The sequence below is a fragment of the Pterocles gutturalis genome, unplaced genomic scaffold (assembly GCF_000699245.1).
Source record: "Pterocles gutturalis isolate BGI_N339 unplaced genomic scaffold, ASM69924v1 scaffold5104, whole genome shotgun sequence".
NCBI lineage: Eukaryota > Metazoa > Chordata > Aves > Pterocliformes > Pteroclidae > Pterocles > Pterocles gutturalis.
This window is the reverse complement of record NW_010133053.1, coordinates 1,743-28,807: the sequence shown is the minus strand read 5'-3', so window position 1 is coordinate 28,807 and position 27,065 is coordinate 1,743. Positions and strand designations below refer to the sequence as shown.

General features: G+C 38.8%; 1 protein-coding gene across 1 annotated transcript in view; it reads right to left on the bottom strand.

The window, feature by feature from the left end:
* LOC104467334 (probable phospholipid-transporting ATPase VB) overlaps positions 1–26,434 on the bottom strand; it is a 53,401-nt gene extending 26,967 nt beyond the window's left edge. The window contains 6 exon segments of the mRNA XM_010081075.1: positions 1,898–2,029; positions 5,632–5,738; positions 8,482–8,567; positions 12,195–12,399; positions 24,928–25,122; positions 26,160–26,434. Coding sequence (XP_010079377.1) covers positions 1,898–2,029; positions 5,632–5,738; positions 8,482–8,567; positions 12,195–12,399; positions 24,928–25,122; positions 26,160–26,434 — 1,000 coding nt within the window.
* Between the last annotated feature and the right edge of the window lie 631 nt (positions 26,435–27,065).

Below are 27,065 nucleotides of genomic sequence, written 5' to 3'. Positions count from 1 at the left end.
AAACCCCCTGCGGGCGGCCAGTGGGTCCCTCGGCACTGGGAGGGCTGCCATGGGGGTACTGACCCCATCTCAGCCAGACCCCATACACACCTATCTCTAAAAATCCTCAGTGTTGGAGACTCCCATTCCTCTTTCTCCACCAGAAACCTCACACAGACCTAGGGCAAACAATTCCATTTCCCTCATTGCATCATTTCTCCAGGTGCCTTTTACCTGACAAAAACCTCTATTAGCCCCCTTCTCCTATCCAGCTCTGATAACGCTTCCATCAGCACCAATTAAGCAAACAGTTGTTTTGCAGCATCTGCCCACTAAAATGCTGCCAAATGAATTCAAATCATTTCAGCAATACTTCCTAGCTGCTAGAGACCACAATCCCACCTGAGCAAGGACAGCTATGCTTTACAAGTCACTTCTTACCCCAGTTTTTCACTGTGTGCAAGAAAAACACCGATAACCAGAGATATTTCTTCCCAGAGCCCTACATTCAGACAAGGGTGCAAAGCAAGAACTCATGGTAGAGCTATGGGATATTTTGAACAGACGAAAGCTGATGGACCTGTTACTGTTTTGCATGTTTCACTTAGAGTATGAACATTTTACATTATTATTTTTTTAACCTGAGCAGATAAATTGCTCTTTAAATGCTGATTTTTTTCATCCGAGATCACTTTAAACCTTAAATTAAAGGACTTTATTACTCAGGGGCCCCTACACAGCAGACAAAGACAGGTCTCTAAATCTACATGACAGCACCCAGGGAACAATGAAAATAAAGTCTCTCCCTCACACAGAGCTCCGCTGTCAAACTGAAATCCCATCTCTGCGCCAAAAAAGCCCACTGCAATGTGAAGCAGCAAAATTAAAAAAGCGATTAAGTCAGTTCAATTGTGCCCTCACTTCTAATGGCATTAAGGTGACAACTGGCTGGTGTGTCACATCATGGGCCTCCAGGGCAGGTTCAGGGAAGCTTCACAGAACCACATGATTTGACTTTGTCGCTACAAAAATAATTCAGAGCGGTAGCACTAAGCAAGTTGTCACCAAGATGAAATCGATTAAAAAGAAAAGGGGCTTTGAACACAAAGCGCTCATGGGAGCCTTGTTATCTCTTTAAAGCGGTGATCCATTCAAAAATCTGTGGGCTTAAAATTTGGCTCTTTCCTCAGGATTATGGGATCTATTAACCCTGAGCTGCCTGGGACAGACTGCAGTCAGAGTTGGCTGGCAAGCAAGTGCTCACATGCAGTGAAGATGATGTTTTTGAGAGTAGTAAACTCTAGCCAGTTAACTCCAGTTGCTACACTCAAGTGTGCTTACTTGCAAGGACCCCAGAAAAATGCAAGCTACTCCTGCCTAAACAACCGATCCATTTCACAGCCTGCTGTAAAGGGGCTTGGGAGAGGGAAAGGAGCTGTGGAAACTGTAAACATGATGAATTAGTCCTGTGCAGCTCATGGGCTGTAAATTGGGTAGCTCTGGCTAACATCACCCCTGAACATATTAGAGGAAGATGTTACTGGATGAAGGCAAAGCTACATCATTTTACTTTTGTTATACCCAAGGAACAAACATCCACTCAGGAAGCAGATCTCAGTTGGCAAGTGCTGATTCCTACAATGCATTAACGCAATGTTTTCACTTGCTTGTTTGACACATATTTTACCACAGCAGAGATGGGGCTTATCTGAAATATTTATAGCCATGGCTGAGTTTTCTTCCATTGGAATTGCTCAGATTTGCCATTTTCACTTGTCTATTGGAAAGAGCAAAAAGCCTAAAGACCCTAAGAGCATTCAGCTCTAGATTCGATCTCACTCACGTCTCCAAAATAAATTGTAACCTGATTTAGAAAAAAGCAATGAAACAGAAGAAGATTTTTGTCAATGCTTCATACCTACAGCTCCAATAAGACACATCACGAACAGGAGTCCCACACATAAGAAAATATCCATATTCATCTGTCGCTCTATCTTGCTGCGCTTGTACCGAGGACCACTGTTATTTAGCATGGCCTTAGTTTCATGACCTTCAAAACACAAATTAATGTCATCATGTTTAGCTAATATTTTGTAGGGGCTTTAAAAAATATTTATCTCTCTAAAAAAGAGCAGGATGCCCTGCTCATTACATGAGTAATGTTAATTTGACTCATGTCATTCGGTAATTTTATTGCCCATCTTCTCATTTGACTCAATAGCAGAATATATCAGAGACTAAATGGAGAGGTGTACAAAAAACTTTCATTACATTAAGATTTCAGGTGCTATATACATTTTACTTTCCCAAGGATAGCATATTCAGTAGGATCACAAGGTTTATATAAATATTCAAAAGCCAAATCTCCCTGAGAATAACAGTAAAAAGAAAGATAATATATTTTTGTATTTCACAAACAACTTCATTAGGTGTTATATAGATTTCTGAAACCTACATCTGAATATTTTTCAGTAGCTACTGAAAAGCCACTAAACACATTTCATGTATTAACTTAAACAGAATCCAACATGTCAGATGCAGCAGTGAAAGAAACTAAAGTTATTTACTTTTTTGCCATGTGTTTGTAAAGTGCTAGCAAAACAGTAGGCTAAGAAATAAAAAAAACCCAATCCTTAAAATTTGATGAATTAGAATTGAGCTGGTATATTTGTAATGGAAAAAGAGGAGTGCTGTAAGAAGCCAAGAAGCAGAAATGCCTTTTTCTATACTATTAATATTATCTAAACTGTGGCTCCACAGTTGGGATAGCTGGATACCATCTGTTGCTATATTAAATGGTATTTTTTTGTTTATTTCTACTGTTTTTTTCCTTGAAAATACAGACCCTGCGGACTTGTATTTAAGTGTTCATTTGTATGTGCATGAGGTGCATGAGAGGGACTGTTTTCCATGCTACATCCTGGCTGTCTCTAGGGAAGTGATTTGAACCAAGAGCTGTAAGTTAAGTGCGATTCAATCACACCTGCTGGATGCATTCCAGGTTTACATCAAAGGTTATTAATTGAGGCAGAGAGTAAGAGAGAAAATGACTCTCCAGCCTTATGTTCAGGACATTCACCCAAGAGCTGGCACTCTTGGCTTCCTGATCCAAGGAATGTGTAATTATTTACACAACCGGGAGCTATGTCGGTGGGACCAGCTTGTGCAACCAATGCTCCTTCCTTTCCAGCTCCTGTGTAGGGACATACCCCCTCTTTCCACCCAGTCAGGTATTCAGGTACAACTTTTGAAGCAGGAGATGTGTGGTGACTCCCATACAGGCAGAACTGAGAAAAAAACCCAAGTCTGCCCTTCAGTGAACAAATGTTCTAACCACCGAGCTGCACAGAAGGGGAGGGTTCTGCTGCCTGCACTTCTGTTCTTCCAGCAGCTGTGTCAATCTTGTTCCTCACTTTTTTTTTTTTTTTTAATGTCAGGCTTAATGGAATGTTTTGTGTTTTAAACAAAACAAGAAAAAAAAACCCCTCAAATCCCTCCCAGAAAACTCAACGAAGCGCTGATGGATTTATTTCAGGAAGCAAATGGGAAGAGATTTCTTTCCAAATATCAGCTCTATCATTCACGCCTGGTTCAGCTGACCAACAGGAGAAGGACATATCTCTAATACAGATTTCACCTTGCAAGAAACAGAACATTAGAAATAAGAGGAATGAACTCCTTTGCTCTCCTCTAATCCTCACAGTTTCATATGCTGTGCAACACAGCACCTCACCTCCACCCCACTAGTACCTTGTCTCTGTTTGTGGATGCTGATGGGCTTAGGTAAAACTTCATTCTGGTACTTTATTATTTGAAAAGAATATAATTCATGCTGCTGTCCCTATCACAATGAGAAAACTACATTGGCTGTTGCTCGGGAATCAGGTTTTTGTGCATTAGTGCTATTGCTTCGTGCAGAATCATTTGGGTAGCCATGAAAAGTACAACCGTATTGGGTCAGCTGAGAACTGACAGGCTAAACAATCACATTAAGTGGTGGTCCCGCTCTTCACAAAGGCTTCCATTAGAAAGTAAGTTTGAGAAGTAATAGAGTTATAAAAATGGAGAATGTGCCATCTTATAACTGATCTTGATTGTTCAAAAAAGGTCACAGACCATGATCAAAAGCCAGAGTATAATCAGTGTCAAAGAACCCTAGAAATGAAGCTGATACTGGCTCAAGTGAGTCTATTTTTAGAATAAAAAGAATTAACTTTTATACTGACATTAACAATAGGATGTCAGTTGGAAATTGAAGACCTACTCAGATCAAAGACACTGTATCTTGAGAATGACTTTAAAACTCCAGCCTTTGGTGCCAGCAGCTTAAGAAATATTAACAGAGGATCTGTGCTGGTGGTCAAAGGAACATACTGCAAAATCTTTAGTCAAGAGAAGAAAAATAGGAATCCTAACAGGTGAAGGGAAGACAATTTACTCCAATTCTATAGGAAATGATCCCTACAGAGATTTTTATATAGTAGTTCCCAAAAAAATAGGTGATGGTTTTGGCTCTGGCTCTCCTCCTGTCTGACAGGCACCATCCTTACAGGTGGTGTTCAGAGAGACAGGCAATGAAAGACCCACAAAGTGAAGGCTTCTTTGGAAATGTATGGGAGCTATAGCCATTTAGAGTCCAATTCTGCAGCAATGAAATAAAATGCCCAGTTGTCAGGTAAAATAATCTGGATGGCAGAGATTAATCTTAGCTAAATGACTCCTGCAAAGATGGTGACTTCTGTTTTCTTTTAGGTGGCTCAGCCTTGAGTCCCTTGCTGCTGACTAGAGATAAAACAGGTGACGTGACTCTACTGGAAAGATAAAAATAACCAGTAATGGGATTAATGGTTGTGTTTAAACTGACTTTTATTTAATCTACAAATAACGAAGGTAGCTGACACACTCTCTTTGAAGCAGAAGAGGGCACAGCTGGCAAAGCCAATGATAAATCATGCTCACTGAGTAAAAGCAGCGGTAACACTCCAAATGTAAAAAATGCTGAGCAAAAGATGAGCTGACCTTTTTTTAACCTGGCACCTCTGCATTTGATCTGGGCACTTGCTTGATTTGTGTCTCTACTGCATGAAATTCATGGTTGCATGGACACACTATGTCTATGTCAGCACAAATCTGTGCTGCCGCTGCCTCTTCTGTCACCTCCAGCTGCTGTTCTCACTGCCTCCTGTTGCTGGAACTGGCACAGCTTGGCTTTGTGATGATTTTTTTTTTTTCTGGTTAGATCTTCAGCTGCATCAATTTCTGCCCTGAGGACCCAGTGAGACCTCCCTTAGGGGATCCATGTAGATTTTATGCCAGATGGAATTAGTATTACAGTCAGAGCTGCAGAGCTGAGAGTTAAACTCACCTTAGCAATTTTTAACTTGTCTGGATATTTTTGTAAGATATTGCAAAGATAGTGAGATATTTGAAATGCACATGGATACTGTCACCTGCCAGAGATCCAGCACAGGACTGCGGGCTTTGGAAATGGATGAGTAATAACTTTACTTAAAAAAGTTATGTAATTTTTCCACATGCTACCAGTTCTTAAAACAAAATGTCAAACTGTGGTCCAATATTAGACTATACATATTTACTTAAGGATGTTTACAAGGAAATTCTATGTTTACCTAGATAGAAAGTACATCTTACCTGCGTAGATAACAATTCCTACTGCAACCTCAGTATTTCTGATTGTACATCCACGAAGCAAGAGGCTTTCAATGTTAAAACCAATCCGTTCATTATTTGGCTGCTCCCTAGAAGAAAGAAAATAAAATAAAGCAATGCATTTTTCTGCTCTAATGTAGTAGTAAACAAATGTTTTGTGTGTATGTCTGGTTCAAGTTGAAATCAAGGAACTGTGAAGGCCCTATTTTGCTTCAATAAAGACTCCAGTAAGAAGTTACAGAGAAGTTCAAGTACCTCTTTTAAAGACCACTTGCATGATGTATGTATCATGATGTCAATATGAAGCAAGTTTAAAGACCACTTGCATGATGTATGTATCATGGTGTCAATATGAAGCAAGTTCAGCTTTCACTCGGTACCTTATCTGTCAGATTCAGTATTATAAATGAAGCTGAGATACCTTGGGTGACTTCATTCAGATGGAGTTCTTTTAGAAAGCTGAGCAAGGTTTGCCTGTTGGTAGAGGCTCAGATGAAAACATCTGCACCCTGCAAGAGCCTTGGCAGGCCACCAAAAGGCTTCCCATCTTTGCGAACCTCAGTCCTAGGCTGAGGCTCTCTTCCTCAATCTCACAATGCACGGAAGACTTTTCATCCTGGCAGATGTCCCATCACGCACCAGATCCTTCTGCTAGCAGAACAGACTGATGAAAACTTAACAGAAATTATGAGGTCAGTGGTTCATCAGGCAGGCAATTTGGTACCTGCCTCTGAAAATGAAAGCATAAAACTACTTCTGCTCTCAGTTTTTATCATATACTCTGGCAGGCTCCTCTGGAGATCTTTACCAAAGCTGAGATTTTTCATTTCAGTCACTCCACCTGGTTTTGTTATGTAAATATCAGCATAAGAAAATATTTTTTTTCTAAAATATGTATCTTTTGTTACTTTCTATTTGAAATTTGACATTGCATTTACCACTAAACTGCAATATCACCTAAACGGAGGGCAAGGTTAGGTGCTGTCTCAGGGCTAAGTACAGTCCCACATCTGTGCAGCTTCACATGATTACATGACCTCAAACTAGACAAGTTAAAAGGTACCAACAACCTACAGCTGGTAGAACTGTAAAAAAATAATGCCAGAAACCTGTTTTTCTGCGAATCTAAATTCAGCCTTGGTGAACAAATTTAATAGAAGCCTTCTTGCATCCCCTTGAGCAGAATTTCCTGTGGTGAGGCATGTCAGATGGATGTCACTGAGTTATTTCATATAATTTTTAGCAGAGAGAGTACTGCTACTGTTTTATAGCATGGCAATAGAGCCTCAATAATTTATTGAAGGTTCTTGGAGAAAAATGTAACTTGTTCCGAGTAATTTTTGTTCAAAAAATATCTCAAACAACAGCAGACCAAAGACAGAAACTCCACTAAATGTTAGTAAATAATTTTCACAGAAAATTATTTCATCTAGCCCTGAAGCAGTGAGAGAAATACAACTAATTCCATATTCCACTAAGCAGGCAAAATAATAGACAATTCCAAAAGAGATTTCTGTTACAGACTTTCCATAGAGATTTGAAGATTTTGAAGCCAGTCCTGGGTCCTAAGGGTATGTATTTGTGTCTGTTTTCTTTTGACATATCACCTACATTTCTACAATCTCAGTGCTCTTGTGCCATATTACAGCAGGCTAATTGGAAGGATTGCTTCAATTTAGATCATACCCAATGGTTCTCAAAGCCAGCGACCACAGCCAGCGATCAATACAAACTTGACCTCCTTTTCCCTTTTAAGATATCACGGTGGAGGGGAAATGGCATTGCTATTAGAGACATCATTCTTACAGGGTGTAAATTCTCAAGACCAGATTAAGCACAGTCAGTGCTAATGGGAAAGAACCCTCCGGTTTCCTCATGTCAGAGGATCTGGCCATTGCAGCTCTCCAGGTGCAATACTCCTACTGCATTCTTGCAGAGATATTCACCCCTAGTTTAGCTACTAGTAAACTTGACAAAGCTGGGGCATGGACAGGGGTGTTGGCACATTCATACAGTTAAATTATTTGGATAATGTGGAACATGCATTTGGTCTGGGGCAGCAGGTATTTTGGACAATTCTCTAGTGTGGTGTGGGGATCAGCAGGGACCAATGACTTTTTTTTTTAAAGAGTTGCTGTGTATTGGAAGGTAGGAGACTTCTAGGACATGAGCCATGGCATACCAATGGGCCTTATAGCTAGGGAACGGGCTTAAATCTGCTGAGTTTGCTAGTATAGATTTCCCCATTATGCCTGTGCCAGGATTATTTAATGATGAAAGAACATAAGGAACAGAGGATGTGGCTTTTTCCTCACATACATAGGTTTACGCTAAAAAAAAAGCACTTTTTTATACTAGTCTAACACACTGGTTCAGTAGGATTTTTCTTGCTTACTTGCTTTTGCTAGTTGCAAAAAGAAAGTCTGATTTATTTGTTAGATCCTGGATATCTTTTCCCTGTGGCCATAAATATGAAAAAACTAAAGCCATGCAGCTGAATATCTTTAAACATTAGGAGAATTTAGGTTTTAAAATCTAGCCTAGCATAACTCTCAGGACAAGTGTAAACAAGCTTATGACTGAATTCTGAAAAGAGCTGAAGTCTTATGAGAACACTTTGTATGAAATGACCGCAGATTCAATGCCAAGCCTTGGCCCTGCCTTGCCTCAAAACACAGATTCCAGTCTACATTTTATATTGACTTCTGAATCCAGGAATAGACAATAGTGATGTTCATAAATTTCTGCAAAATGTGTTCCTTCCATCTCATTCCTCCAAGAGAAATATTACAGTTCAGATACAAAATGCATTTATGGATAACAAATACTTACATGTACCCTTTGAATTTATTGAGATCATTGTTAGGCAATTCACAGATGATGGTGTTTTGGAAAAATTCGGGTTCAAAGAAAGTATTCTGCAAGAGGAAACACATTGAGAAGGAGCGTCAAATCCAATGAGTACTTGAAATGCTAAACACTAAGAGCGGCTTCATATAGGCCACCAGAACAGCTGAGGGCTGGAGCACGTGCCCTACGAGGAGAAGCAGAGGCAGTTTAGCTTGTTCAGCCTGAAGCAAAGCTTCTGAGAAGCTGAATAAAGATCTGAAATTTTCTTCTCTTGGATTAACAACTGTTTAAATTAAATGAAGAAAATGCTGTGTATTGGACAAGACATTACAGATGCCAATTAGTCAAAACGTCTGTCTTCATTTAAAGTGAATGTAACAGATAGTTCAAATTATTTATGAAACAAAACCAGCCTTCAACCAAAAGCAAGCTCGAATTAAAATAAATTCAGGATTTATCAGGATTTTTAAATATGTTAGAAGAATTACGTTACTGGCCAGGATGATATAATCATAAAACAAGAGCCCACATATTTGAATAAATGTATCACATTCAAATAATAAAAGCAAGTCTAATAGTAAAAAAACCCCAAACAACCCAAACAAACAAACAAACAAAAAAAACCACACCCCACAAAAAAAATGCCCCCAAATGAACAAACAAATGAACAAACAAATCCAAAAGGGAGAAGGCAGTAGAATAAGTCCAAACCGTCAGGAGAGATAAAACGTGACAGATTTTCAGGCTAAGTGCTAACTAACTCAAGAAGAGCTCAGAGCTGAACTAAGACTCAGAATTTTGCTGGATTTCCCCCATGTTCTAGGAAACAGGCCCAGGTTTGGGACTGCAGGAAGCAGTCTGGAAAGCAGACTGCATGAGAGGTACGTGGCTACCGTAAGTGGTGCTTTTTTCTCAGCAAAAAAGTACACCAGACTTCGATTTTAGATTAAGAAAATGTAATAAAAATGGGATGTGAGAAATACCAAAGAGAATCATTATTGCTGTGCCATAAAATCTTCAAAAGAACTGAAACTCCCTTTAATCCAAACTCCTCCCATCAGGAAAGCTGGAAATCAAGTCTGCTGCTGGGCCTCCCTACCTTCTTCTACATCAAGAGAGACTTCCAGAGATTATACTCCTTCAGAAACTGCAAATCCTGAGAATCCTTCACTGGAATTCACAAAAACTTTGCCAGACTGCAAGAGGACTTCCTTACACCGCCAGTCCTCGAGTCTCAATTATTTCTTCACTGTGCTTTAATTCTTACACTATTTTCTCTCTCCTGTTCTTTTTTTTTTTCCCTGAGCAATACATATATATAAGTATTTTTAAATATATATATCTAACTACAAGGAAGTAGAGAATCTGATCTAAAAAAAAAAAAAAGAAGTTGGAGGAAATATAAAGGCTTGATGAATATAAGGACATTTTATATATCTTCTGACCCACATGGCTGAATATTTTTAGATTCTCTTTTAAGAGATACCATTCACTTCCGCTGAATCTTGCTCAACTCAGTAAACTCAACAGGAAAATCAGTGCATATTTGGTTGTGCCAGAAATACCTGTACAACAGGAGAACAGGAAGGTGCAAAAGGCCTCTGGAGGACTCATTACTAACAAGGAAACCTAACAGGCTTCTAGCTAGAAGGGGGGAGAGAAGGATGATTCTTTTCTCAAAATTTTTTTCTTTTGATTACAAGATTTTTACATTTGAAAATTCATGTTAGAAAATGGCATAAAAGGGAAAAAAAAACCCCTTTCCTTTCAGTCTTTTACAGGTAGATGAATTCATTAATTCTAAACATATCCTAAACCAAGAACTAACCCCAGTATTTCCTCCCTCCTTAAAGAGTCGCACTTTATAGACACAAATAACTCTAAGTTTTATGCAGCCCATAAATCACAGGACTAAACAAAGCTTAAAGAACAAGGAAGAAGTTGGCACACTAAATCCTGTACATATGATATTTAGCACACTGGGGGCTTTTTATCCCACATACTGTTTACATTAATACGTTAAAATAACAGGGTAATAGAGTTGACTATTGAAGCTCTGACGTTCCCGAGTACCGGCTATCACCACTGTCAGAACTGTGTTCTGCTCTGCCCACATAACAAGACTTTGAAAGTATGAAGACTTCTGGGTATATGGTTTATCTAAATAACAACTCAAAGCCTAAACAAACTAACCATGAATAGGCAGTCTGAAGCATAACTCAGCATGTGGGGATTTTGTGATTTAAAGAAAGACTTCCTCATAGTATAAATGACTGAGGCAAAAGTTTGCATTTTGTATGATAATAGAGCACTCTGTTTTCCTCTAAAAGCAAAAATACAGACTTTAAAGTGTATACTGTGACTATGTGACACAAACGCAGCATTTTTATTTTTTATATTTTAGTAGCCAATTTATTGGTTTTCTGCTAAATCTCTCTATATTAAACATTTTCAGTGTTTATCCCTAGTCATCGTTGGAAAGCACTGTAAAAGGTATGCTTCACACTATGGCATCCACACCCTGAGAAAGCCCTTAATTGTTCTTGACAAGTGATTTCCATTTGAACAAATAACACTGGAGTACCGTACCTGACCACAACTGACCATGGTGTACTTTTATTTAATAAATCTGGTTGCTCACTGGCAGCTGTATCCCGCCCACAATAACTCATAAAGATCTTCCTAATGGCACTGCTACTAATGGCTAAATAAATGGATGTAATTCCTAGAACTACCTGCCAGGTTTTTTGATTTCCTGTCTGCTGGAGTGATTCCAATGGAACAAAATATTCCTCTTCACATGCTACCACTCCTTACACTTGTTCTGTGTTATCTGAAATACTGCCCTGCTCTGTTTGAAAAGATATTTTAAAATGTAACAAGTACAACTCTCCTTAAGTTATATCTTCTTGTTTACTTCGGGTTTATCAAACATGAGTCAGCAGAATATACCAGTAAAGTGTTTCTAAAAAGGAAATTATATGGGCTATGGAAAAAAAATGGCGATTTTAAGCATTCAAACTGTATCTCTGCTAACAATCAAGCTGATGCCAAACATATCAGTTTTATTCAACTTTTCATCTTTGAATTTACCATGATTTCCTATTCAATTGCTTGTCACATTCCTAAAAAATATTCCATTATTTCATTACAATTTGGTGTGCCTCAGAACAGTTCCTAGTCGAACTGCTGTACATCCACCCACCCAGCAAACGAGCAATAGTACGTCAGCTGCAACTGAGACGCAAAATCTATAAGGAAGCACATGGCCACTTTGGAATGGGGGCCATAAGGTCTCTTCCAACTTCCATGCAGAAATAATTCACTTGGTAGTAGCGGCTTTGCTGTGAGACATGCCGTGTGCCTCAGACGGCTCATACACAGAAAGACTTGCTCCAGCCCCAAGCAAGGGGATTGTGTGCTGTTGCTGAAGCATCTGTTGATGCAGCATCCAGCAAACAAACACTGTCTGAGACAATCTTCCTTTTCATACAGCCATCCCTGCACCAGAATAACAAAGATATTTTGGGACAAACTGCTGCTTTTTTCAGAGGGCGTTAGCTCCAACAGCAAAACGCTTTCCCAGCTGCACCAGCGCAACCAGCCCCTGAACCAGCACACTCCAAGGCTGGACTGGTGTGCAGACGGGGCCAGACCAGCCCACACTGCTTGGGTTGCTTTTTCAGCAGACTTACCTGCCTGGAGAACCCCGTCACGACTTGTCGTTGTTTAAGGTTGGTTTCGCCATCGAGGTTGGCAGTTTCCAGGTGACAGACCCCATTCTGATCAGAGGAGTACAGCAGGAGGATGTCGGCGGGGATGGTCTCGTTACACTGCAGCTGCACAAAATCCCCCACTCGGACGTCTTTCCAGCATTTCTCAACGTAAGCGTGTTCTTCCCTGTGGCATTAAAAACATGTCTTGGGTGATGAGTAACATCAGGAAGGCAGGCCTCCTGATTAGTGCGGCTTCAAAAAAAAAAAAAATCTAGGAGGTGGTGACACGTTGCTTTATTTTTAAAAAATAACAGCTAAAAATTAATGAGGTAGACATTTTCATGGCATCTCTTCACCATGAATCACGTTCAAATAAAATATTTACATGGAGTAAAAAGAGACTACAACAGAAGTTCTTCTTCATTCTAGCATTAGCCCTGTAATCTCTGCAGCAAAAGATAGAAACTTGTTCTAACAGAGGTGTTTTATAATATCTTATTCAGGAAATTTAGACATTTCACAAAAAAATATTAGTTGTTTTAGACTATGTGTCTATTTCTCAGATAGTTTCCAACAACAACATACAGAACCTGAAAGAAACAAACTGCTATCTCAGCTACATTTGTTTCAGGTCTCTCCAGTTTGTAACTCTCCAAAGATAATTACGATCTTGATCTTAGCCTACAGAAACAGCTTCAAGAGGTAGAACAGCAGAAAAATGACCTCTTTAATATTAAGCGAAAAAAATGCATATAGAGCCCAAATTTAATGGAAAAGTTAAGAAACAAAAAGCTTCTAAATTAAAGCAAACAAACAAACAAACAACAAAGAAAGGAAAAAGAGCCTTGGGGTCCAAGGAAAACAAATTACTATTTCATCAACAAACTGCTGCTCAATGGTTCAGGAAAGAGCAAGCTTTAATCTGACGTTACCTTTTCAATAATTGATTCTTCAACTGCTCTTAATCTTCTAAGCAAACTGAATACTGCACAATAAGTTTTAAAATCAGTTAATGGGAAAACTGCATGGGCAACAATGGCCTCATTCCTCTAACTCCGAGAGGAACTATTTTTTCAGTATGAATAATTGAATCTTCTTATGTCTCTTTCTGTAAGAGGGAAAATACTCATGATACTTTACCAGACAGACAGTAAAAGTCTTTTTGTGATGGCTCAGTCTCATTTTTCCTTAAGTTTTTAATCATCCTCATCTATTGCCTGGAGAATACTGTCTTTCAATTAAGTGTTTGTATCATGAGAAGGGGAGCAGTGACACAGCAGCTAAAGTGTTTTGCTCCAGTTCAAAGCACACATCCAAGCGCTGCTTCGGAGCCAGGCCAAAGGCTACTTCCTGCTCACCTACTTTCCCAACCTTTTGTAACGACAGCCAGCCATGATGCTGTCAGGCAAACCCTCGCATTTGGCCAATATCCTTATCTGTAAATCAATGTGAAATAACAGCTTCCTTCAAAGGTCAGACATGCAGTCAAATTCTGTGTGTTTCCCAGTGGTATACACTTTTTTAATTCAAAAAAAGAACCCCCTAACCCTCCCCACAACCTATTTAAATCCCTTTAATGCTAGATGTGAGGTGCTTACTAAATGATAGTATGGTAGCAATAATTTTTCCTTCTTATGTTAATTTTTCACTCCTGTAGTTTTCCTTCCTCTTTCTTCTTTTGTCTGACTCTACTTACCTGCATGACCTTTTTTCTTTTGCTCAACAACAGACATAAAAGACCACACGGAAAAACAGAGGGTTATTGTAAGTTAATTTGATGTTGGTGCACATTTTAAAAAAAATTCAAAATCAATTTCTATTTAAAAAGTATTTAAGCAGGTGCATGGTGAGTATTTATTGCTCTACAAAGTAGATATTAACGTTAATATAGCAAATCAACTAACTATGAATCCTTCCCATGTCAAACAATTTCCGTGTATAGCTTCTTAATTTGTTTGTTTAAAATATAAAAATGAAAGTAAAGCAGCAGCTTAGAGCAAGCAGATGGCTTGTCTTGCTACCCTAGACAGTTGGACGCCGTATAAAGTTTGCATACAATGTTTGCTATGACTTCTGCAGGGCAATCCTACCTCTCTGTACGTCAACTCTTGCACAATTCTTAAGTTTATAGAACAGACTTCTGTATTTTTCTGCTCACAAAACGCTATGGAAGAGCCTTTCCCACCTGCTTGCCTTTCACATCAGCCTAAAGAAACCAGGGTAGCAGAAGTAATCCACAGAAATCACTGATTTGTAATATTTTTTCAAGAATTCTCTACGAAACATAGGTTACACATAAGGCTTCAGGTTCTGCCCATTCACTAATTACAGAGGAGATGGTGAGTCAGGAAAGCCAGATGATCTCTTTCAGATCAGAGGAAAAGTCTTAGTGCAGGGATGAGAGTTCAGGAACTGCTAGAATCCCAAACCTGCATCCGGGGGAACAGGCTGTCCCTCTCTCCCAACCAGCACTGAATTTGGTAAAGAAACACATTTTCTTTTCCTGAAAGAACTATTCAGGTGGAGCTGTAAGATTAACAATAGTACAAAGGTTTTTTTACAACTTTGTAGAGAATTACCAGTGGATGAAAGGAAGAAAAGCACTTCACAAGCAACCTGGCGCACCCCACAGCAGCACTGGCCCAGTTGCCTAACGAGATTTTTCAAATGAAGCAATTTCCTTTCAGCAATTCCTGTAACTGGGAACACTGCCCATTCTCTGTTCAGTGATTAAAGTTCAGAGCACAAGCTCCGGTTGCTAAATAAACAGAGGAGCTTCATAAATCTAAGATGTTCTGACAAGAAACATAAAAAGGGCAAATGCACTTGTCCAGTAAAATAAACACGAGGTGGTGGTTTTCAATAGGTGGAAAGCTGGAGGTCTAATCTTTATAGCATGTGGCATCAGGGCTGTGACATGTCAAAGACATGATTTAAGATAAAAATTTCTCAGTACCTTCTCTCCTTTACCTGTCAATTTATCAACAGCACACTTAAAAAGTGTTCCCTTGCTGTCCTGGGATAATAGGTAGCATGACAACGCCCATCAGAGGACAGCGCAGACAAAACGAGGCAGTTAGTCTTGAACAGTTGAAGTGAAGTCTGCCAGAATTTGTTATTGGACTCATTGTGTCTGACCAGAAGGCCTGAATAAATAGACTTCATGAAGTCATTTCTGGGAAAAAAAGGATCATAAAAAAATCCTGCAGTGGCTGGAGATGGTGGGGGAACATGAATAAATTATTGACTTTGTGTCAACAACTTCATTTCATGTTCTTGGATTCAATAAAGATAAATTTCAAAAACTGGGTAAAAATGGATGGTGAATGGGAGCAAATAAAAAACATTGTTCTGGTTCCTAGAGGAGATAAAGTAAAAGTAATTTTTCATGTGCAATCCACAGCAGGTCTGTGAGTCCTAGATCATCTTAGAGAAAGACCTTCAGAAACCTTTATTACTCAGAATTATCTTATAAACCAATTAGTTCAGTGACTCTTATTTCCTTGCATTACTGCAAGCTCCATCTCGGATCCTTTGTAGTTTGAAGTAAAGACATTTTTTTGCTCTTTTTTTCATCCTCTAAATTACCACTAGGTTATAACACATAGGAAAAAATGTCAGTGTTGTGAATAGACAAAACCAAATGTTTGTACTTTATCACATGTGAATTTGCTAGAATGTTATATTTGAAAATGGTCCCCCTCAAGCATCACTACTTTATAAAAAATGCTCATGTTTGGAGGTTCTCAGTTCTACACAGGCAACAGGTAGAATCACACAGCTACTTATCCTTTAAAGTCTATTTTTGGAAATAGAAATCCCACACATTTTATGCTATCAAAGATTACACCAGCTTTTATATGGAAAAACTTCACAAAATGTTTTCTAAAACCACTTTATGGCCGTGACCTCATGGTTAGGCGATACTGCCATAAAGCTCTGAAAAACTGACAACAAAGGAACAGATTTAGGACTTGAGGAAGGCCCTAGACTGGAAAGGAACCAATTCTGAAGGCTGTCCATAGGTCAGAGTACAGCACAGCTTGGCTGATAATATTCCTGAGCTAGAGATGTTATCTGAGAGTGAGAAGGTGCTGCATTGGCTGTGAGAGTGAGAAGGTGCTGCATTGGCTGTGCCAGCTCGTCGCTGGCTTCTGCCACGTTATTATTACAGTAGCTGGTAAGGTTGTTTTTGTGACAAGGACATCAGCCCAGCAGCTTCAATGAACGACATCATTTAGCAGTGGCCGGTCCTGTAACAAGCCCTCATCAGCAAGCAGCCATAGCCTTTCCCCATAGCCCCAGACTCTCTCTCAGCATTTGAATACTAGTTTAAGACAGCAATGAGCATATTTTAAAGATAATGGGAGTGAAATTTTTCTAAAGTCTAATAAAACACAGCTTTAATTATATCATTTTGGCATTGCAAATTGCTTAATGCTGGCAACAGATCCTGTCTTTTTATGTGCTAAAACTGTCCATAGCATCCTAACAAGGAAGGTAATTCTCTTACTGATAAATGACACCTAAATTCAACTTCTGTAATAATTTCAAGTTTAAGTGGACTTTAAGTATCAGAACTTTATAAATGTATTAAATGTCCATATACAAAGTTTTGGATTTCTTTTAAATTGTCTTTTTAAGTCTGTCTTGTTTTTATAATGACCTGTATCAAACAAAGAAATAAAATAAAAGTAAAAAGTATTTAGAGAATACATTTGCTTAGACCTTACTGATTTAATTTTTAAAGTGATGGATTATTGTATTTAGGAAAATCTAATACTGCCTTGAACAAAATGCTGCTGCTATGATTCTCCTTGGCACAAGCTGGAATGAACATGTAACTCCAAAATCAGTTACTGAATGCCTGCTAATCATTAGCATTCATTTCTGAGGACTTTCATTAGCTGAAAGTTTCTGGAAGCCACAGCCTAGGTCAGCTTTTTCTGCTACAGCCATCTCCTTACATGACCATGTAGCTCTTGGTAGAAACCTGCTTCTCTCCAGGTTTAACAGTGTTTTAACAATGTAGACAGTTAGGATGGAACCTACTGCCACGAGGTCATGATTCTGCAAGTCTCTGAGCCAAAACCAGAGGTTCTCATTTATTTGCCCTTTGTCTGCAGTCATTAGCTCCTGGTGCCATCTGCTAGACCATCGCACCTTTTCTGTGAAGCAGCTTTAAATGTCTTGGCAGGTAACAGACCTTGAAGAAGGCTCTGATGAAGCAGTATGCAAACTGGTGGCAGCATTAGTAATGTATTTACAGATTTCCTTCCACAGAGAGCAAGGATCCTCACTGTAGAAATACACACTGACTGACGAGAGCTACTAACTCGCTGCTCTTTGGCTTTCAAGTGCTGCTGCCTGGACCATCTGAGTGCTGAAAACCTGGTATTTTTCTTTTGCATTTAGTCAGTTCAGCATTAATTCACGTTTTAATTATTTCCTCACCATCTTGGTGCCACTGGTTTCAAGCAATTGTACAGTGACGTAACAAACCCGAGTGTTGCTGTTGGTTAAGGCCCTTTTCTGAGCTCACTGGAAGTTTAAAGAACGCCTCAGCTTGTCCAGAAGGCACTGTTTGTGCCATCAGCAAAACCCACAGTTAACTCAGGTATCCGTAGTTAAACTAGGTACAAAAATTCCCTAGTACCTGAAGTACACACAGAGGTTACACAGATGGCAGAGCGGGCAGAGCAGAGGATGCCCACTGCCAGTGACAGTCCCACACAGAGAGCACCACAGTCATGTTTGATACTAAGTAAGCAAGAGGCACTGGATCTTTCCTGATGGGTAGTGAGCTGCAGTAATATCATTGCACATAATCCTGCAGTCGTAGTTTATTAATATTGCTACTTTTATGAGAAATAATTTGTGTTTCAATTGATCAAAGCTCACGCTTTGTGGCTGTCACAGGAATGTACCTTCAGCCATGCAAAAGCTGGAGATCTTCAGCCTCCAGCTGATGAAATGAATGCACCATTCAGAGAAGGCACCGCTGAGGTGCAGAAGCATTGATATTGTTGTGCCCAAGAAAGGCGATTGTAACTTTGCCTAAGGGAAGGAATGTGGTGCGACTTCAAGTAGGCTGCAGGATTGAGACCCTCGCTTTTTTTTGATGTATAAAATGAACCCACTAAAGCATCCAGCAGGCTCCTAGTCTTTAAAGTTATGCTTTGTTAGACAGCAAAAAATAATAAAGCAGAAAGAAAAGGCTCTTTAACAAGTGAAAACTCAGTGCTGCTGAACAAGACTTCACATGAAAGCATTAGCAAAAAATCTCCTTTCACTTACTCTGTCCTTTGCAGGATGGTATTTTCTTCTCATCCTGCTTTCTACGCTACAAACTTTCAGGTCCACCCTGGGTTGAATGAGCTGCATATGATGTTTGCAGGGTCCAGAAAAAAGTTGTCTTTCTTTCACCTCTGAGATTTGACAGTAGGTCAATTCCTGTTTTCCAGCATGCTCCCTACCCTTCTCTGCTATCTTCCAGGTGCCACAGACCTCTGCTGGTCATTGTGTCCATGGACAACCCCGGTTGCTCTCCCAGACATGGGGAACATCCAGGGGAGGTGCAATCTCTACTCCCTTCAGAAGGTCCAGCTGATCACAGCATATGAAGGAGGTTGAAAAAGAAAGGCAGCCTTCATCTTCACTACCCCAATTTTAAGAAAATATAAAGTATTAAAGCATACTATATATAAAGTAACCTGTAGACAAGCAGTTCTCCATTGCTGTCATAGAGATTTCCTAAAAAATGAAACCAACATTTGCCTCATGAATTACAAGACCAAATTACAAAAATTCAGTCAACCAAAATACTTTCATTCTCTCTCAAACCAGGGAGTCTAGCTGAAGTCATTTCCAGTTTTTCAGCTATTGGCAGTTCTGACTTTGTGCAACACAGAGAGAAGTTCTTTGTTTTTTCCTTCTCTCCGCATCAGTGCTCTAGGACACCCAGAGTTAGTGCTGATGCAAAAATCTTTAAATGTTCTAAAACCTTACACTGAGCAGATAAAGAGTCACAGGGAAGGCCAGCCTGACTTCTGTTTTATATCACAGACATCGGTGGACCTATAGAGGAAGAGGAAACTGATGCCTGGAGGAACTACTTGAAAACCACAAGGCCTGAAAGCATCACAGAGGAACTTTCTATTGAAAGAGTTATCAGGTTATCCTATTTAGGATGCCTGTTGCCTTACCTAGTTATCTGACAGCTTCACAGGATGATTCCTGTAAACTAGGATTCTCTGAGTCAGTCTCAGATACCCGAGTTTAGGTGCAATGTGAACAGCTCAAGCAATGTTAATGTTTTTATGGCTGCTGCTACCTGATGAGTGTGCATTCAGTCAAACGAGTTGCTGTGCCATTTTGGGCTGTGCGCAGTCCTTGCACTTGTATCTGAGTGCCTATTGAGACACTGTGTAAAACTTAGGTTAAATCTTCCCGAACTGTGAAATTGATGTAGAAAACACCTGGATACTATGGAATATTTACAGACTGTTATAACTTAATCCTAGAAGTATATCAGATCCAGGCCATACATAAATTACACATCAAGTAGTTCCTTGAACATTACAGAACTTCAAGAAAACTAAATAATAGCTTTTAGCAAGTGTTGGGTTGACGTTGGGTTGACAGGTTTGTATACTGCATTCAGTGCCGGCCCCTGCTGTAAGTTAATGACAAACTGGAGAGACTTCAGAGAAAAGTAACCAAAGTAGATTTGGAGGGACTGTCTGACAAGAAAGATGAAAAGAGTGATATATATACAGATCTTGACTAAAAGGTGTCCTGGCATAGCAAAATGAACATGATAGAAATCAAACATATTTAAAGATTATCATTAAATGTTGGATGAAGAATAGCTAATTAGGGTTGTATGAAGCCAGGTGACTTGAGGAATTTGAATGCAATTAAGGAGGGATAATAAAGCACAGTATCATAGAAAATGTTTTGAAAATCACATTTGGTAGTAATAGAAGCCTCATTTCTCGCAAGACTGAAAAGCAGACAAAGTATATTTTAATGAATACTAGGAGAAAGGAGGCAACTAAACATAGGTCTGTACCATCCACAATTGATTTTTTTGTTCTTTTCTTTTGGTGTTGTGTGATTTGTTCTGACAGCACAACAGTTTGTATACAATTATGATGATTCTGAAAGTTTTGGTTCAGAAATTAACATCTCCACAGTCAAACACCAGATCTAAGTTATTGCATCTCCCCAAGACACTTTAATGGCTATTAATAGTCTTCCATTTTCTCAATTAAACATGCTTTAAATATGCTACTTGAGTGTCCTTTCCTTCATTTGACTAGCAGACTAGACTACCCATTCTAGCTGATCTCTGTGAAAAGAAAATTTGAAGAAATGTGTTTACAGGGCAGCCTATTTAAATTCAATTTCCCTTGCTCTGTGCTGAAAGAAGGCAAGTTACTCCATTTCCCTCAGTCTTCAAGAAAGTTTTGAAGAACATTCAACATTTGGAAAAGATTGTTCTGCTTTCGTATTTCCTCTGGAACTGGAAGCAGAGTCCTTGTAATTGAAATCTGACACAAAACCAATGTACTCTCCAAGATTAACTCTTAAAATCCAAGTAATTGTTCATTTGGGGATGGAAGATCAGTTGCTCTATGAAAAAGAATTCTTTGCTGCCACGAGATGAACAAAATCTGCAGTCTTTTTCAAAAGACTTTCATCTATGTTAAAAAATTACCTACAGCAGATGATTCATGAGGAAGAAAATTAGAAGACATCATGCTCTTCCATGACTTTGCAGCTAGCAGGGAGAACAAGAAATATCAGCTTCCCAAAGCGCTATAGAAGCCTGATTAAAATTATTAATGATATAATAAGCTGTAATTACTGATCTGATGGCAATTGTAATTAGCCATGATTTTTCCAGACAGAACGAATGCTATAGTCTGAAGCCCTCCTCTTTTTCCTTTCCCCTACACCACCTTTTTGGGCCATAAAACTTTGTTGAAAGACAAGATTAGAGACAAGATTTATTCAAAGACAAAAGTTTTTTTTACAGGAGGGGATAACTAATTTTAAGACAGGCCTGTGTGTGAAGTTTCTGCATTACAAAAGTACTCATGACTGTAACTTGAATCTGCATTTGTACATTTGTTGTAATTCCATGATTTACATTTTTCTCCTATACAAACCAAGCATTATTGTAGTCCCCACTTGTCATGTTCCCATGGTAAAAGGCTTTCAGATATAAATTAACATGGTTACTTTATGTAAAGAGGAAACAAATAAGATTCCTATGCAGATTCTTTCATTAATACCTACTGTGCCACTTATTCTCCTTCATACTGGTTTTAACAAGCATTAACAAATAATCCACTGAGTCATGGATTAAAGCAACACTGAAAAGATTAAAAATCCAACTAGATGGTAAACTCAAAGGTAGGCATGAGAAGCAAATTTGCCACCCTATCCAAAGAGCTACAATTACTGACAGTCTTCATGGTGGAAAAAAATAAGAAATCTTAAGTGAATATTTAGAAACTTGTAAAATATCTTCTTTTTCGGACAAGTTGCCAAGGAGAGCACTGCAAGTTTGTTTCTGACAAGTCATTATCTATATGTGGAGATAGGTTTAGCACCCAAACAAGCAAATCCATTGTTTTCCTGTTTAACCAGCAGGATATAAAAACAAAAATCTGACAAACATGCAAGAGAAACAATGAGAAATGACAGCACAGTGTGATGAAAGCCAGCGTTCTGCAAGATCTTGCTATGAAAGCGTACATTATATAAAGCGCTGTTGATTAATTTGAGAGATGACAAGAAACACTCACAGAGATGGAAAGTTTTGATCTTCTTACTCCCAGATGTGATATTTTGACAGAGAAAAGCCATTTTCTACTTTGCTGAGAACAGTTTTGATACAATACAACACAATTTTCAAACTTCTGAAAATCCTAAAAGCAAGAGGTCATGAAACATTTCAAAGAAGTGATCACAGACAGATGTAGTTAATTCATTTAGAGATGAGTGCACAGAGGCATGTATTACTATCTCCCATTTTTAAACTGCATTTTTACAGTTTTATTTTACATGCAAGCTAGTAAAAGAAATATAACTGAAAGCTAGTCTACAGTGTAGAACAGAAAACTAAATGTAGTTCAAAGGACTACACTTTTAAGAGTTTCCTTGGCATCTAAGGATGCAAATAGGTCCCATGACAGATCTTGTTCTGTGCTGCCTTATCTTGATAAAATTAAGCCCCCTTGAAAATTCCTTAGAAATCCAGGTGCTCAGTAGCTTTTTAAGCCCTTGTTTTCACTGCACTCCATGTTTAAGAGGCAAATAAACACCTCAACAGCATGAAACTACAAACTTACCTTCCCAATCTGAAAATTAGATTTAAACAAAACAAGAAATTTCTTTTCCTTTATTAGAAGAAACGCAGTCACTATGACTTTTCCTTGTTTTACTTAATCACTGTGATTTTCCCACAGATATTATTTTTTTAAAACAAAAAGCTTCACCACTGATAAAAGTTCTCAAGCCAACTTTTTTTTTTTGTAATAAAAGATGTATGAAACTCACCTGCTGTAAATGTAGCATCCCATATGATTGATTTCTTTGTCTAATTTGTACCGCCGAAAGTCCTCCCAAGCATCTTTAATGGCTGTAATGGCCATTATAGCACAAATTGGTATGATAGAAACTTCTGGTTGGAAAGCATTCAGAACTGGCACAAAATTCAGAAGTGCAATGACCACAAAATAAACATTGGCGAAGCGGTGAAACTGCTCATAGAGATTTTTAGGGAGGAAAGTCAAGATGGTATATTTTGTGGTCTTAATTTTATTGGAGTCATAGTATCTATTTGGATTTTCCTTCCACTTCTTACTTCCAAAGGGCAAATTGGAGATGATCACTCGTTTATTTTCATTTTTCTTCTTTCTTTTCTTTACTTTTCCTCTCTTCTCCAGCTCTTCATTCTGGGTTTCAGTGTCTGGAGCACAACATCGGCAGCAGGTTTCCTTGAAAAAATGTTTCTTCCACATCATTCTAGAGAAGCAGCCTGGAACAATTTTCCTTGACATCTTGTTTTCCTCTCAAAAAGCAGCCTCAAGTCGAATACCAACCAAGTTTGAAGAGTTCAATAATCCGAATAAACTCCCAAAGGGTGAAGAGTCAAGATGTCCGAAGCCCAGGGCTGCCTCTCGTTCTTCGACTCCAACCTCCGCCCGCCCAGGGACAGGTATCATCCTGACTCAGCTGCACCGGCTCCTAGAGCCTGCCAGGGAGGCTGCACCTCACCCATGACAAAAGAGTCCTGAATGTTTTGTTATTCCTGTCAGCAAGTGCCTGGAGGCCCCGTTCCGAGCATTTCCCTGGCAGTGACTATCCGCTCACATGAAGTGTCTCTGTTCTAACACAGAGCAGCAGTGAAGCTCAGAACATACCTGTAATGTTCACGGTTCACCCCATGAGTTTCAGAATCACTTTATAAGGCTGGGAGCTGCCAGGAAGTTCAAAGGTAATGGGCAGAGCTCTGTGTCCCAGAAGTCAACAGAAGATAGCTATAAGCTTCAGTACAAACAGTATTTCTCTATTTTACTTCCTCTATCTACTATTTGTTTTTGTGACCATAAAATGTATTATTAAACAAATAACCAATCCCCATTCTCCTAAACCAAGCAAACCTATGATTTGTCAGTTGCGAGAATTATACACAGACATGTGCAACAGAAGGGCAGTTTACCTAGACTGCCCTCAGCCTGATCCTTCTTCTCTGCTAGACCTCCTGTTTCTGGATAGCCAAAGCTTCCCTCTCTCACCAGTAACCCCTTCCAGTCTCTCATTTCTTCTTCCCCATCAGTCCTTGTGCCTCTGACTCATACGTTTGTAGCATAGATGAGGGCTAATTTCCAAGAAAGCTAATGAGACTTGTACAAACCATAGTAATTTTTTCTCTATAGCCTAGGCTTGTGAAGAGGTGAAAAAAGGAACATTTTTTTGAGACCTAAACATTTAGAGTTCTTTTAAATGTAACCTCCTGTCTATTGCACTATGTAGTGACAAGCTAAGTAGTCTCAAGTCAAGTTAGAACTTGGACAAGAAACTGTGATGAAATCAAAATGTTGCAACAAGAATTGCACATTAAAATATTTCTTCCGAGTCAGTACTGAGCAAACATCCCAACTCACTGTGGGTGTTGTACCATCTCCAAAGCGAAACTGTGCTGTATTTATCACCTGTGTTTACTGGAAGTCCTATAATTTTTTTTTCAGCTCCTGGTTATGCTTCACCTTTAATATAGTTGATTATTAATTTTTTTGAACTAATGGTTTTAGTGTGAAATGTCTAAAAGACATTGCTTCAATTTGTTAAATAGCACCAGGAATCCTTTCCAGACTTGGATAAGTTTCATTTTTCCTCCAGGTCTTTCTGCTACCTGGAGAGGAAGCTGTGTGTGTTGGCAAGCTGGTCTGGAAACTTGGAATGAAAACTTGTATATCAGCACACACTGCTGTGATGTGAAACGAAACTTCAGTGATATCAGGATGACTTAAGTGAGATAAATTACGCATTTTTAAAGGCAGAACAAACCTCTTTTATAAGAGCTTTACCAAACTTACTGTACTCCAAAGGGTCAGTGAGGGAATTGCTGCAAAATCAGATGAGCACTTTCCACCACATCAAGTGCAAGTAAAAATAATTGGTTTAGTTTACTTACTTGTCATATACCCTGGTTTTAGAGAAGTTTATAGTCTTGTCAAATCGGTGTTTTCTGTAGTCTTCAACAGCATCCTTAACCATACTGACAAGCAGCACCACAATCAGAGGCAGCATAGTAATCTCCCTGTGGAAGACTTCCACTTGTGGGAACCAGTTCAGAACCGCCAAAAAGAAAAAATAAACATTACCCAGCCTGAAAAGGTATAAAACAAATTAAAAGTAGTCAGAAATTAGAATGTGTCCTTTTCTTAATGAACATCCCCCATTTTGTGTCAAAGGAACATTAATCAATTTCACTCCTCTACCCTCCTCCTCCTTTCCCAGAATGAATTAATCAGTTGCTTAACTGAGATGCTAATTTTTTCTTTAGAAGAGACTGTGACATACATTTTCATAATATTGTAGCTTCCTCCTTTTTTCCACATACTACAAACGCTTTTTATCTCTAGGAGCTAAAACTTCTTTAATGATCCCTCACTGCCTCAGTCTTGAAAATAAGCACGTAAGCAAACAAAAGCCCAAACAGGCATAAAAAACCACACCAATATAAAAGAATGGGTGTAAAAACCCATATGTTCAGAATTATGGAAATGTCCCCATCGGGGATCCATGAAGGATTCCACAGGTGGAAGGTCAAGTTATGAATGCATAAATCTAATATGCAGAATGAAGATTTCAGACATGGATATATAACTTTCATTTCTCTTTATCATAATGATATTTTCCTGGGCATCTTATTGACATGATTGATTATGGTAGGGAGGTACATCATTTCAAACCAGCACTTGGAAAGAAACCTGAGCTAGCACTTGCATGTACATGTATACTCTTTATAAGTCTGCAGACAAAGTCACTTGCATACCTTTAAAAACATACCAAAATTAATCTATGAGCTTCTGAAATGTACAGAATTTCACACTCTTAAAAATTAGAGGTTTATTCAACCCAGAAACAGAGGGATTTTTAAATAAAAACTTAAAATTACTACATAGAATTTTGCTCCAGACTTCTAACAAGAAAGTCAGCCACAGCATCAGTGAAGCACACCTACAGTTCACTTGCTTTAAACCTCCAATTCAGTGTGCATTGAGTGACATTCGTCACAAATAATCGTCACCTAAATTTTAGTAATGTGTCAACTACAAAAGCAGCCCTTCTCCATCACCCTCAGATATCACTGTTTTGGAGAGAGTCCTTAAATCTCGTGTATCATTGAATGGTCTTTTTTACCTGTGAAACTGCTCAAAAAGATTTTGGGGCAAAAAAGTGAACCATGAGTATTTTGTGGTCTTTATCTTGTTTCCAGAATAAAATGTAGAAACTTGTTTCTGGTCTTTCCACTGTCTCCCATTGTCAGGAAGCACAATTCTCCATTTGTTTAAGTTGAGTTTCACTTTGTCTCTGACAGAAGGCAGCAGTGGTGTCAATTCTGATAGAGTCTGGGACGGACTTTCAGCTCCTCGTCGCTGCCAACGGTACAAAGCAGAGTCCACAGACAACGCCATTCACAGCAGGGATGGCAGGCTGAAAGACAAATGCATGGCAAGGACTGAAAACCAATTCCATTCTGGTAGAAAATTCACGTCATGTCTTGCTAGCAGAGGTTTAAAGCAGCAAACTATTCCTGTTCAGTACATTACATGTTCTACAGCACTTTCTGCAGAGAATGCACAGAATAAAAGATACAACAAAATCCTCAATATGGAAAAATCTATTTCTGCCTCTGGGGAGATAGAAATCCCAAATCTATTTTCTCTGTGTTATAACAGCAAACTAACATAGATAAAACCAATTTAACAGAGGTGAACAATGGCTTTTCCATCACAAATTCTGTATCATTTTGCTCAGTCATAAACTGCCACCAAATCTATTCAGGCATTTTTCTTCAAATGTCTGACTCTCTTACAATACTTTTTCTATTCACACTTACTTACAAAGGGACCAGTTCAGGTGTTGAATCTTAACAGCTCAAATAATACAGAACTGCAGCATCAGCTTATTCTCATTTACACTCACATAACAGTTTTCCAGAGTCTCCATGGAAATTTGATTTGAATAGAAAATGCCAGCACTAAAAAAATTGATGTTTTATTGGTTGGCGAGATAAAGGAATTTAATCTCCCAATACTAATCCTA